At 38.3% G+C, this 12075-nt stretch overlaps 1 protein-coding gene across 7 annotated transcripts in view; it reads left to right on the forward strand.

The window, feature by feature from the left end:
- The window catches only part of PHLDB2 (pleckstrin homology like domain family B member 2), a 239675-nt gene that overhangs the window by 145941 nt on the left and 81659 nt on the right, over positions 1-12075 (forward strand). For all 7 annotated transcript variants that reach the window (XM_037835270.1, XM_037835304.1, XM_037835277.1 and 4 more), the window contains exon 3: positions 6170-7521. In XM_037835270.1, coding sequence (XP_037691198.1) covers positions 6170-7521 — 1352 coding nt within the window. The remainder of the gene's footprint in view (positions 1-6169; positions 7522-12075) is intronic.

Here is a 12075-nt window from a genome sequence, read left to right on the forward strand (position 1 = left end):
GGCTGTAGACTCTGGAGTCTCCACCTCCTCTCTTACACGTTAGCACAGACCCTTCTTCACTTCCCTCTGTCTTGCTTTTACTCTTTTCATTTAAACTAAACTGCAGTCTCTGCGATGCTCCAGTCACATCACTCCCTCCCCATTACCTGGGGAGTTAAAGCCAAACTGTTCCACTGTGTTCTCCTACCTTCTTCCTCTATTTTCCTTTTCCCCACCCCAATCCTCATTCAAATGACATTACTGATTACTGTTCTGCATTTCTCTCTGTTTTCCAATTTCTAGGCCTGCATGCATATGATCGCACTTAAAATGAAAAGAGTATTCTGGTAGTGGAGAAGGCAAGAGTTATCAACACTTGCAGGGTGTTACACAGTAGTGCCACTTGCAGGGTCAGAAAAGGCCACTTATATGGCTAATTCTCTACATATTGATTTTAAATTGATTTGTGGAATTAAAAGCTATAACAAGTACACATATACATTCAGCTATGGCAGGTAAACTAAGCTACAGGAAAATTATGTGAATTCCATATTTGTACCTGATGATAAATTTTTTTAAATGCAATTTTATTGAGATATATTCACATACCAGATAATCATTCGAAGTGTACAATCATTGGTTCTCAGTATCATGATATAGTTGTGCATTCATCACTACAGTCAGTTTTTGAACATTTTTATTACTCCACCAAAAATAAAAATAAAGAACACCCAAAGCATCCCATACTCCTTATCCCTCCCCAATTATTTATTTATTTTTTGTCTTTGTTTTCTTACTCATCTGTCCATACACTAGATAAAGGGGGGTGTCAGTTGCAAGGTTTTCACAACTGATAGTTACACAATCATTTTCAAGAATCAAGGTTACTGGATTACAGTTCAACAGTTTCAGGTATTTCCTTCTAGCTATTCCAGTACACTAAAAACTACAATGGGATATCTATATAATGCATAAGAATAACCTCCAGAATGACGTCTTGATTCTATTTGAAATCTCTCAGCACTGAAACTTTATTTTGTTTCATTTCTCTTCTGCCTCTTGATGCAGGAAGAGCTTTCTTAATCCCACAATTGGCCAGGGCCAGGTTCATCCCCAGGAATCATGTCCCACATTTCCAGGGAGATTTACATCCCTGGGAGTCATGTCCCATGTAGGGGGGAGCACACAGTGAGTTTACCTGCAGAGTTGGTTTAGAGAGGCCACATCTGAGCAACAAAAGAGGTTCTCTGGAGGTGACTGTTAGGTACAATTATAAGTAGTATTAGCTTCTTCTTTGCAGGAATACATTTCATAAGGGCAAGCCCCAAGATCGAGGGCTTGGCCTATTAAGTTGGTAGTCCTCAATGTTTGCGAGAATATCAGGAATTCTCCAGGTGAGGAAATTTAATATTTCCACATTTTCCCTCAGTACCTGAAGGGGACTTTGCAAATACTTTTTTATTCTCTAACCAAATTATTCTGGGATGAATCAGGGCTTCACACTAACCTGTGCAAACCAACAAGGTCTCACTCCCTGTTTAAGTTTCCATGTAATTATGGTGTTCGAATAAACTCTCCAAACAAGTTAAATTAGATAGTGTGCTACAGAAGATGTAAATTTTACACCAAATAAACATCTCTTCCTTTAGTCTCACACAGAAGTTGACATTTTATAACACTGTCAATATCATCTTTTACCCTTTAGTCTGATTTACCTTAGTCCTATCCAGATCAGCTTCATTCATATCTTTAATTAAAGACTGATCTCTTTTTCAGCTTTTTTAACAGTTGCTGTATGGGGTAATACTGATTTTCATAGCTGCAATGATGATAAGTTTTTAAACATATAACCTTTTATACATCTTAACATTTTTTTACAATTCATTTGAATTGCTTTGATGATCAAGATAAAAGCCAGTATAAAATATTGGAACACCAACTGTAGCAACACATCATTTTTATATTGGTTAGACTCTCATTTTTCCTTAGCTCTTGCCAGTTTTCAAGCCAGATATTAACCCTTCCAAAAAAAGATTATTTTAAAGAACCCTTAGATCAGACTAATTCAATGTGTAAGTATTTGAACACTGCTACATCTTTTCCAGTCTTCTAAATAATTCAGGCAAAAATGTTAATTTTGCAAACTTGCCCATTCTGTACTTTATACATCTTAAAAATTACAAAATGAAACATAACACTTTTCCTAATAAGCACAAAGCAATGATAGTTCCCAAAGAGTACAGATATTTTCTGAACCTAGCTGAGATAATATTAGTACATTCATTTTAAAACTGTAGCTATGAGGATATTTCCTTATTTGAAGTGGTTCTGCTTATTGTATAGGGAAAAAAAAAACAAAACATTTTAGGTAGTTTTAGGTACTTCATTCATTAAATGGGTCTCAAGTACCTAGCACATATCAGGCATTTATTTACCGGGCACTGGTGCTGCTCATTAATAATTACAGTCCTCCTTTCAAGCACGTAGTGGGATTGCCCTTCCTTGCACCATGATGCTTTGTGTGGCTATGTCCATTGTTTAGATCAATGAAATATGAGAGAAGTGACATATCTCTTCCAAGCTGAAGATTCAAGAACTAGAGCACAGCTCACCACTTCCCTTCTCTGACTAGCATATACCCCAAATTGTGGAGGCTTCATTAGCCTACATCCCAGAATAAGGACAACATGGAACAGAGCCCTTGCCAACTCAAGATTGTCTCAAGCCACTGAGATTTTGAGTTGTCCATTACTCTGAAGATGCTAATCTTTATTAAATACCTATATGACCCAGGCTGGGAGCTAAGCACGGGAAGCATGTGGCAAAAACCTCCTTTTCCTGTCTTAACATAGCTTAAAGTCCAAAGGGAAAGATGGGCAAATGACTGCTCTACAGTGCGATATATGACTTAATAGAAGATTGAATGATAGATTGGTGAAGAAGCATGAGGAGGGGCATCTAACTCAGTGAGGACAGTAGTCCGGGAAGGTTTGGATAGAAAGAAAGGACAATGAAGCTGAGTCTCAGAGAAAGAATCATATGAAGACAGGTGAATTTAAAAGCACTAATGTCTTCACCACCCAGATAAAAGCACTGTTAATGTTCTGATGTAATCTGCTCTAGTCCTTTGCTTTTGTTTTTATAGGAGACTAGGCATACAGTAAAGCAGTAAAGGTAAGAGAAGACATTGGATTGTACTAGTGAAGTAGCAGTGGAAATCATAAGAAATTATCAGATTTAGAATAGGTTTTAAGGATAATGTTGATACAACTTGCTGCTGATGGATAAAATGAGGAAGGAGGTGCAGTTTGATAGAGGAAAGCAATAGTGATAGCCAGGTATTTGGCCTGAGCACCCATGTATAATCTGTGTGTGTGTGTGTGTAAAACTGTATTTGCATATATGTTTTTAAGAATTTACTTAACATCATATGAATTTACATTTTCTATGCTATAAAACATACTTCCAAACATGGTTATAAATGGTTACATAATATTTCTTCAAATAGATGTACCGTAACTTAACTTTTTCCCAATTGGTAGACAATTAGGGTGTTTTCCCTCTTGTAATAAATAACACTGTAATATCCTCAGGCTCCACCTGCTTCCTTGTTTCCTCAATTAAAAAATATTTAACTTGAGGAAACTGGCCAAGGCATGCTTGTAGCAAAGACATGCTGTAATTTCAATGTAATAGACCAATCTGAGATGAAGTTGGGAATGGAAGGGACCATCTTGGGGTCATCTTGGTTTTTGTACTCCAAGGGGGAATTATAATGTATATCCAAACCAGACCCGTGTTGCTTTCAAGGCTAGAATTGGTAGTATTAGACAAATGCTGAGAGGGCCATTTGTCTTAGGGGCAGAGAGGGCACTCTCTCTGAGGAATGAATGAGTTGCTAAGAGCCATTTGGCAGGACTAGTTCCCAGCTGGGATCCAGTTCCAATGGAGAAACTCAAGTTTTTCATGGGGCTTATTTAAAATAAGTTATGATTTTAGCCATCAGGGCAGGGCATTGGGTTGTACTTCTATTTTATCTCTGTCTCCTTCTGACTTCCACTGCTTCTTTGGGTAAGACATGCAATGAATTCAAGTTTTAAAATTTCAATCACATTGAGGTGATGGAAAAGTTTTGTGATGGATGATGTTGATATATACAATGGATGATGTTGATATATACAATACAATCTGTAGTTTCCTGGGGTTGTTGTAATAAATTAAAACAAACTGGGCAGCTTAAAACAACAGGAATTTGTTCACACCATTCTGGAGGCTAGAAATTGGCAGGGCCATGCTTCTCTGAATTCAGTAGGGTTCTGATGGTGGCTTGCCAGCAATCCATGGCATTATTTGCTTGTGGCATAACTCAATCTCTGCCTCCATCACATTCTGTCTTCTCTGTGTCACTGTGTCCAAATTTCCTCTTATAAGGACACCAGTCATATTGAATTAGGGCCTGCCCTAATCTGTTTTGGTCTCACCTTAACTAATAACACCTTCAGAATCCTATTTCCAAATATGGTTACATTCATGGATATGGGGCTTAGAACTTGAGCATCCATTTTTTGGGGGGACACAATTTAATCCATAACAGTAGAGAACCCAGGGCAGAGCTTGTTGGGAGAGGCTGCAGCTTTATGGGCAGGTGGGTACTCATCCCTACACCAGGATTTAAGCAGCCAGACTACTTCTTGGCCTTACCCAGGGGATAGGAAGCAGCTCATATTATGCTGCCTGAATTTTCTCAGGAAGTTTGTGACCCGGAGCAAGCAGGATGAAGATCTTCAATCTATAGCTGAGGGGGAACAGCTGTGATTGAATTATTTTGGGGGCAGGAGGGGTTATAATTTTTATTGTGATATATACAACATAGAATTTCCCATTTAGCTACTTTCAGGAATTCAAATTAGTGGTGTTAATTTCATTCCCAATATTGTGCTGCCATCAACATCATCCGTCACAAAACTTTTCTATCACCTCAGTGTGACTGAAATTTTAAAACTTGAATTCATTGCATGTCTAACCCATAGAAGCAGTGGAAGTCAGAAGGAGACAGAGATAAGATAGAAATACTAGATGTACCCATCTTCCTTAAACTATGGCCTAATTACAGAGACAGCCGTATTTTATGAAATTAATTACTAGCCATAAGTGACACTATTTATATAGAGACCAGAGATATAATAACTTGTGTCTATGGTGCCTGAGGCTTGGAGGGCAGCTCATGTCTTAGAGGTGCATGAGTTCAATGAGAACATTTAAATTGTGTTTTCATTTTGGTGACCATGGAAAGAAAATCCTTTTACCAGTTAGAAAGATGAGTCTCCTTGTTTGCAGTGATAAGATGTTTTCATTAGAAGATGTTTTCATATAAGTTAATACTGTTCAAACTGGGGTCCTAAGATATATTCTTATGTGTGCATAATTTTTTTTTCTTTTTAAAATTCAAATTCAAATTTGGAAGATAGTGTTGTAATCTGAGACTTGAAGAATAGGTGGGTTTGGATGAGTGCAAAAGAGGGAGAAAGGTGTTTCTGCTAGTGGAGGGGATTTTATATCAAGCAAGGATGAGCATGGTGGATTTCAGGGAACAGGGGGTTTCAGGCTTTTAAATACTTTACCTGAGAATGTGGCAACAATTTGGAGAATACCCTTTCCCTCTGTTATTACCTACCTCTTTCTGGTGGATACAGGAGCTTTTTTAAGTTTTCCTTTTGAGAGGGTAACTTCCATAGCTCTTTTTTTGAAGAACCATCTTCTAACCATCGTGTCATTGATCAACATCTAATATAAAATTTTGTTTGTCTGCCAGAATGTGAACTTTGTTTCCTTGGATCTTCTTTCTGAGCAGTTAATGACTCTAGCAGAGGCATTTAAAGGAAGGTCCATTGCATTATCCCTTTGGGTGTTTGCTAGATACTCAGGAAGCAGGTTGTCTGCCAAGGACTAGACCACTAAAGGGGAATTGTCTTTTTTAATGTACTAGTCTAATCCTGCACCTGTACTTGGTTAGGGATTTGCTTCCCTGAAATATTGTTGATGTCCTCTTGATTTATTTTCTTTTGTACAAAAAATGTTTCAGATCAGAACTTTTTAATTCTTCAATTTGCAGTATAGTTTTACTGCTGACTAGTGGTTGTTTAATAAAAATATTTTTTGGTTGAGTAAAACTTTTTCTTTTCTTTTACAGATTCCAGCAAGATTACGGCAGAGCCCAGCCACATGCAAAAGCAGTTGGATTTTCAAAATGGTAGCCTAGAGGAAGACTTCGTGGTGAATTCCCTTGAGAACGATCCCCAGAACATGATGGAGAGCTTAAGCCAGAAGAAATATTCTTCCAGTCTGAGATTTAAAGCCAATGGAGATTATTCTGGTTCCTATTTAACCCTCTCACAACCAGTGCCTGCTAAGAGAAGCCCTTCTCCCTTGGGAACCAGTGTCAGAAGTAGCCCCTGCTTGGCCAAAATCCAGGGAAACAAGCCATTCTCTTGTGATGGCACTGACAAAAATGTTTCCATGAAACCTCCCGCTCCTTTACTCAGCACTTCGCTCTCCCTCGGTGGATACCCACTTGGGAGAGCGGACTTCGAACACTGTACTGGCAGGGATGGTGAAAGGTCCTTGAGGCTCTCCGAGAAGCCTCCCTACTCCAAATATAGCTCAAGGAATAAATCCCATGACAATGTTTACTTTCTCGGAGGGGTGGAAGGCCGGAAGGCCTCTGGCTCCCTCTTGGCCATGTGGAATGGAAGCTCCCTGAGCGATGCTGTGCCCTCTCCCATCAGCAGCTCAGGGGCGGCGAGCATGCCTTCAAGCCCAAAGCAAGCCCGGAAGATGAACATTCAGGACAACCTGAACCTTCAGCCCAAGTTAGCCAGACACAAGGAGCTAACGTCTGAAAACACCAGTTTCAGAACCAGGAAGTATTCGGGCAGCAGTAGCCTGAGTCACATGGGGGCCTATAGCCGATCGCTTCCCAGGCTGTACAAAGCCACCGAGAACCAGCTGATGCCTCTCAGTTTGCCTCCAAGAAACTCTCTGGGCAATTCCAAACGAACAAAACTGGGAGAAAAGGATCTACCTCATAGCATGATAGACAATGACAACTACCTTAATTTTTCTTCTCTGAGCTCGGGGGCTTTACTGTATAAAACCTCTGCATCTGAGGGCAGTCCGTATGTGAGTTCCACCCTCAGCATCCCTGCCAGTCCCCGCGTGGCTCGGAAGATGCTTCTGGCGTCCACGTCCTCTTGTGCCTCTGACGACTTTGATAGGGCTCCGTACTCAGGGACAAGCCCAAGTCATTCCTTTCTTCCCGGTGACCCGGACAGAGTATTTGCAAACAGGAGGAACTTCTCTTGTGGATCTGTAGAGTTTGATGATTCTGATCTGGACAGCCTCAGACAGTCCTCAGGAACTCCCCAGCCTGTTCTTCGAGAGCGAAAAAGCAGCATTAGCTCCATTTCAGGACGCGACGACCTGATGGATTATCACCGGCGGCAGAGGGAGGAAAGACTCAGGGAGCAGGAGATGGAGCGCCTGGTAATCTTCTTCATCTGACCTGACCTCACTGTTTCACTGAACCAGCTTCTACGGGGCAGCCTTGGAGACAGACTCCAAGCATAAATGTGGTGGTGCAGAATTTCCATGTGTGCCAGCCACTCCTGTCCTTAGTCTCTTCCTAGGTTTCCTCCTCCTATCCTTCTTTCCAGATCACTGATGTTAGTCACATGTGGGTTTTTGGAATGCCTCCATATGCCCAGTGTTGGATTTAGTTGCTCTGCAGATTTTTCTCAAGTATAGATCCTTGAGAAACCTAACAAAGGTAGTTGTGAATCTTACTGAATTTCTACAAGACTTACAAGCTTTTCCTTTAAGACTATTATTAGGAAACACTATTTTGTATTATTTCTATGATCACATTGCACATGTGTGGCTGGGATAGAAGTAGTCAGTGAAATCATGACTCATCTGGAATTAGGCAGTGAATTTTTCTGTATAGCACCTTGTCTGGAAAGTTGAAGAGTTACCTTAGCGGTGATCAGTCATCTCTCCACCCTGTTTGCACACACGCACCATCTTCCTCTCAACTGTGTCTCTTGTATACAGTGACTCCCAACTACATGTATTCACAAAATTTATTAGATTGTCTTTTTCTATTAGAATTAATTTATGTTTATTGTGGGAAATACTGAAAGCAAGGGGGAGATATCCCTTGAGATTCCTATGCATGAAAATAAGCCATTGCATTTTTCCATCAGAAAAATAATAATAATATTATTATTAATAATAGAGGTCACTTCAATAATAGAGGATTGTGGATACCCGAGAACAATGAATACTTGCAGTTTGGCTACCTAATAATTGAAGGGACAAGAGAATATTTTATAAGCAATGAGAAATCTTCAATCATCCAGAAATGAACTTTTTTTGTTGTTTTAAATGTTCAAGGATTTATCCAGGTTAACATAAAGAACAAAAAGTTACTTTTGTGAGATACTGAATCTATGCTCTCTGGACAGATTACATAGAAGAACCTTTTACTACCTTTTGTAAATATAGGTTGATTTCTCCAAGATCAATTTGTCATTTCAACAGAGAGATAATGTCATTCTAGATTACCCATTTAAAAAAATTATTTTATGAATAAACCCATCAAACTTGTACAAACTTTGCCAAATTTTTAACAATTTATTACTATTTATAGAGTATTTACAGATAGTATAAACCAAAGCAAATGAAATTCCCTTTCTGCACATCTACAGTTTCCATCAACTTTTGTCCTTCACTGTCCTTTTCACATTCTGAAACAGATTCCTTAAGACAAAAGTACTTAACTTTAAGTATAACTGGAAATTGTGTTTGAGCTGACACATCATAGAACAAAATTACTGTTGAAAAAAAAAAGTTTATCACAATTGTTATACAATTCAGTTGAGCACAGATTTTATATTCTTTTTTTATATTCTTTTTAATCTTAAACATTTTATGAAAGTAATATTATCAGCAAACTAATGTAAGACATTTAAGAAGTTCCAATAAACTAGTCTTTTCATGATAAAACATACCCAACTCTTATTTAAAAAAGCATTTAGCTGTTTTTTAAACCAAAATTTCAAATAAGTGATTTGTGTAAGGAATCACTTTGATTGTATAAATTTATTTTCTGATAGAAAAAAAAATGTTTCTGAATCAGCAGTTTTAGTGAAAGCGTTCTTTTTCTTAAAAGATAAGCACATTTAAAATATTAAAATTTCACTTTATTTTCTTGGAATTCTGGGAATGTTGGATTTATTTTAAGTGCTTATTCACCTCTATAAGTCATTCCAAACAGAGCTCCTTTATTTCAATTTACTGTCCTCAGGAGGTAGGAAAATATTTCATCCTCACAGTGATTTTATTCTCAGGTACAGAGACATCAAACATAGTTGTAATGTAAGTTTTACAGTTTCAGTTACAGGTCAAAAGTAAACACTGGAACAAAAAAAAATCTTGTTCCAGATTCCTGGTCACCTTTTCATTTGGGCACAGAATATTTTCTTGATGTTAGCTCACAAACAGACAAGCAGACAAACAAATAAAAGAAGAAACAGATAAAGCTGCTGTCATCGCTCAGCTTACCAAGACTAGATCTGATCCACTTGACATAGGTAGCAAAATGGTCAGACCATAAAATCAGATTCCCAGTCACTGCTAACACCAATGAGGAATAATTATCAATTATGTGCTAACCAAGTCCCAGATCAAATTTGGCCAGGAAGCAGAAACAAAAACAAAGACACAGTCAGGAAGACAAAAACTGCAGAGAATTAGGGAGTCAGTGAAGGTAAAGGTCTACTGCCATTTGGGATTTACTCTGAGAGCCCCGTTCATGAGCCACGATTCCTGGGCAATACAGTTTAATTGGCTCTACAGACCAGTTACCCACTTGCACATTTCAGTGGAAGTTCCATACTGTCAAAGCATAGATTTCAAAAAGTAAGCAAAACTCTTATGCAGATATTGAATGAATAGACATCAAAGATTTATTTAACTCATTAATGAAGGAACAAAGCAGGGTAAAGCTGGTTCACTAAGCGTAATTTCTGTAGTGTTTTAGCTTAACTGTGATTATACCAGTGTTTCATCTTGCTTTTTAAAAAATTTGTTCAATCATTATTTGAAAACTCAAGATAGTTATATTGAGTATTAAAGATTGAAACATAATTATGAACCTCCAAGAACCTGTTAATAAGGTATTATAATCCACTTTGAGTCTGCACTATATAGACTGCTGTGCAATTTGTGATGTTTAGTTCTTTATAATTTTTCTTCCTTCCTTTTTGCTATCAGCTGCCAATTCTTGCTTTTGTCATTATGCCAGCCTTATTTATTTATTTATGAACCTGGAAACCAGATATGAGCCTTGTTTACAAAAGTTCTAAACTAAGAATTACTAACTGCAAGGGAGGCCCATGTGAAGGAAGTGTTTGCACTTCAGTTCACAGACCTTGTGGCACCCATTTGGGCATGCCAGGGGGCATTTTAACTCCCTAATTCTGCGCTTTGCTCTAAGTAGGGGACGTTAGTGGATTAGGGATCTCTCGAGGTGTGGGACCCAATCTTTTGACACAGTAGATTTTCTAGAAGCTAGAGGAATTATTATAAAGTAGACAGGAGATTCTTTACTCATCTGACACCTGTATCCCTCTAAGTAATCTGGAGGTAGCGGCAGCCATCTAGTTCATGTTTATGCTCAGAGCAGTTATAGTCATTTTAAAACAAGAAGGGTGATGGTGGCTGGTGGTTTGGGAAACTTAAAGCAAATCCTGATGCTGCTAAGAGCATTCATTTTGTTATCTTGCCAAAAGCATCTGCGTGCTATTGTGGAGAACCAATGGGTTCACACAAATTGCATCATAGGGATCCAATGTTTTCTTTATGGCTTTAACAGTCATCTGTGGTGCCTTAGTAAATAGCATTGTCGCCATTGATAATTGTGTAGGGGCTGTGCTTGATGTTCATTTCTCAAACATGTTGTAACGTGATGCCAGCTCTCGTGAGGCACCATGGAGTATGGTTTTCTGAATTTTTTTTTTTCAATAGCATCTTCTGCCATTATGCATTCCCTGAAGATAAGGCTGACTTGCTTTCTGGGCACATATTAATACTTTCCATGGTAGTTACTATTTGGATAGGTGAAACATCTGAGTCAGCAACTCCTTGCTGTTTGGAAGGTTTTTGCTTTTATTGCTCCTTTGAAAGTCCTCTACAATTAAAGAATTTTAAGATTCAAGAGACTGGGACCAGGTCTATCTTGCTTGCCAAGCATGTCCAGTTCCTAGCCAGCTGACCAGAGTATAGGGACACAATTTTGGAAAGAGTAAATGAATGTTTTTGATACCCATTCATGACATTCATTCTGGCTTACTTTATTCTGTGGTTTGGGGCTGCACCCCTAGTTCTTAGCCATCTCGAACTTAAGTTTGTTTTACACAAAATAATTTGAACATCTCAGCATTCAGAGAGTGGGAAATGCCCCTCCAAGTTTTTTCAGTTAAAAATAAAAAGGCGAATATGAATTATTTTTCTTTACTTTGAAAATTTTGAAGCATCTTCTGTAAGAACTGGTGCTCTTCAGTCTCATTGTGGGTCCAACAGTCTCACTCAACAGATCCAATATTTCCATAATTAAGTACAAGAATAATTGAGCATGCTTGTTTAAGGGGTTATGGTACTTTATAAAATAAATTAGATGTTGTTTTCTAATCTCCTAATGGTAGCAAGAAGCAGACACTATTTTTAAAAAACTGGGGAGTAAACAGGTGACATTCAGTTTTGTTATTAGAAAAAAATGAGAACCCAAGACTAGTGAGCATTATCAGGTGAAAGTTACTGCAGTTGGAAAAGTGTTTTTCTTCTCCACCTGCTTCTTGCTTGCCTCCATTTCCTAGTGACTCCCAATTCTAAAACACAACACAGGCATCAGACTTTTTTGGCTGTGCTGAGCCTTATTGTAAGTTTGACAGCATTTTCTGGTTGAGAGCAGATTGGATAATGTTAAGAGAAGGTCTAATGTTGCTTAGGCATCATATTTATCAACGTTTCTAAAGAAGG

Source organism: Choloepus didactylus, chromosome 1 (assembly GCF_015220235.1).
Source record: "Choloepus didactylus isolate mChoDid1 chromosome 1, mChoDid1.pri, whole genome shotgun sequence".
Lineage (NCBI taxonomy): Eukaryota > Metazoa > Chordata > Mammalia > Pilosa > Megalonychidae > Choloepus > Choloepus didactylus.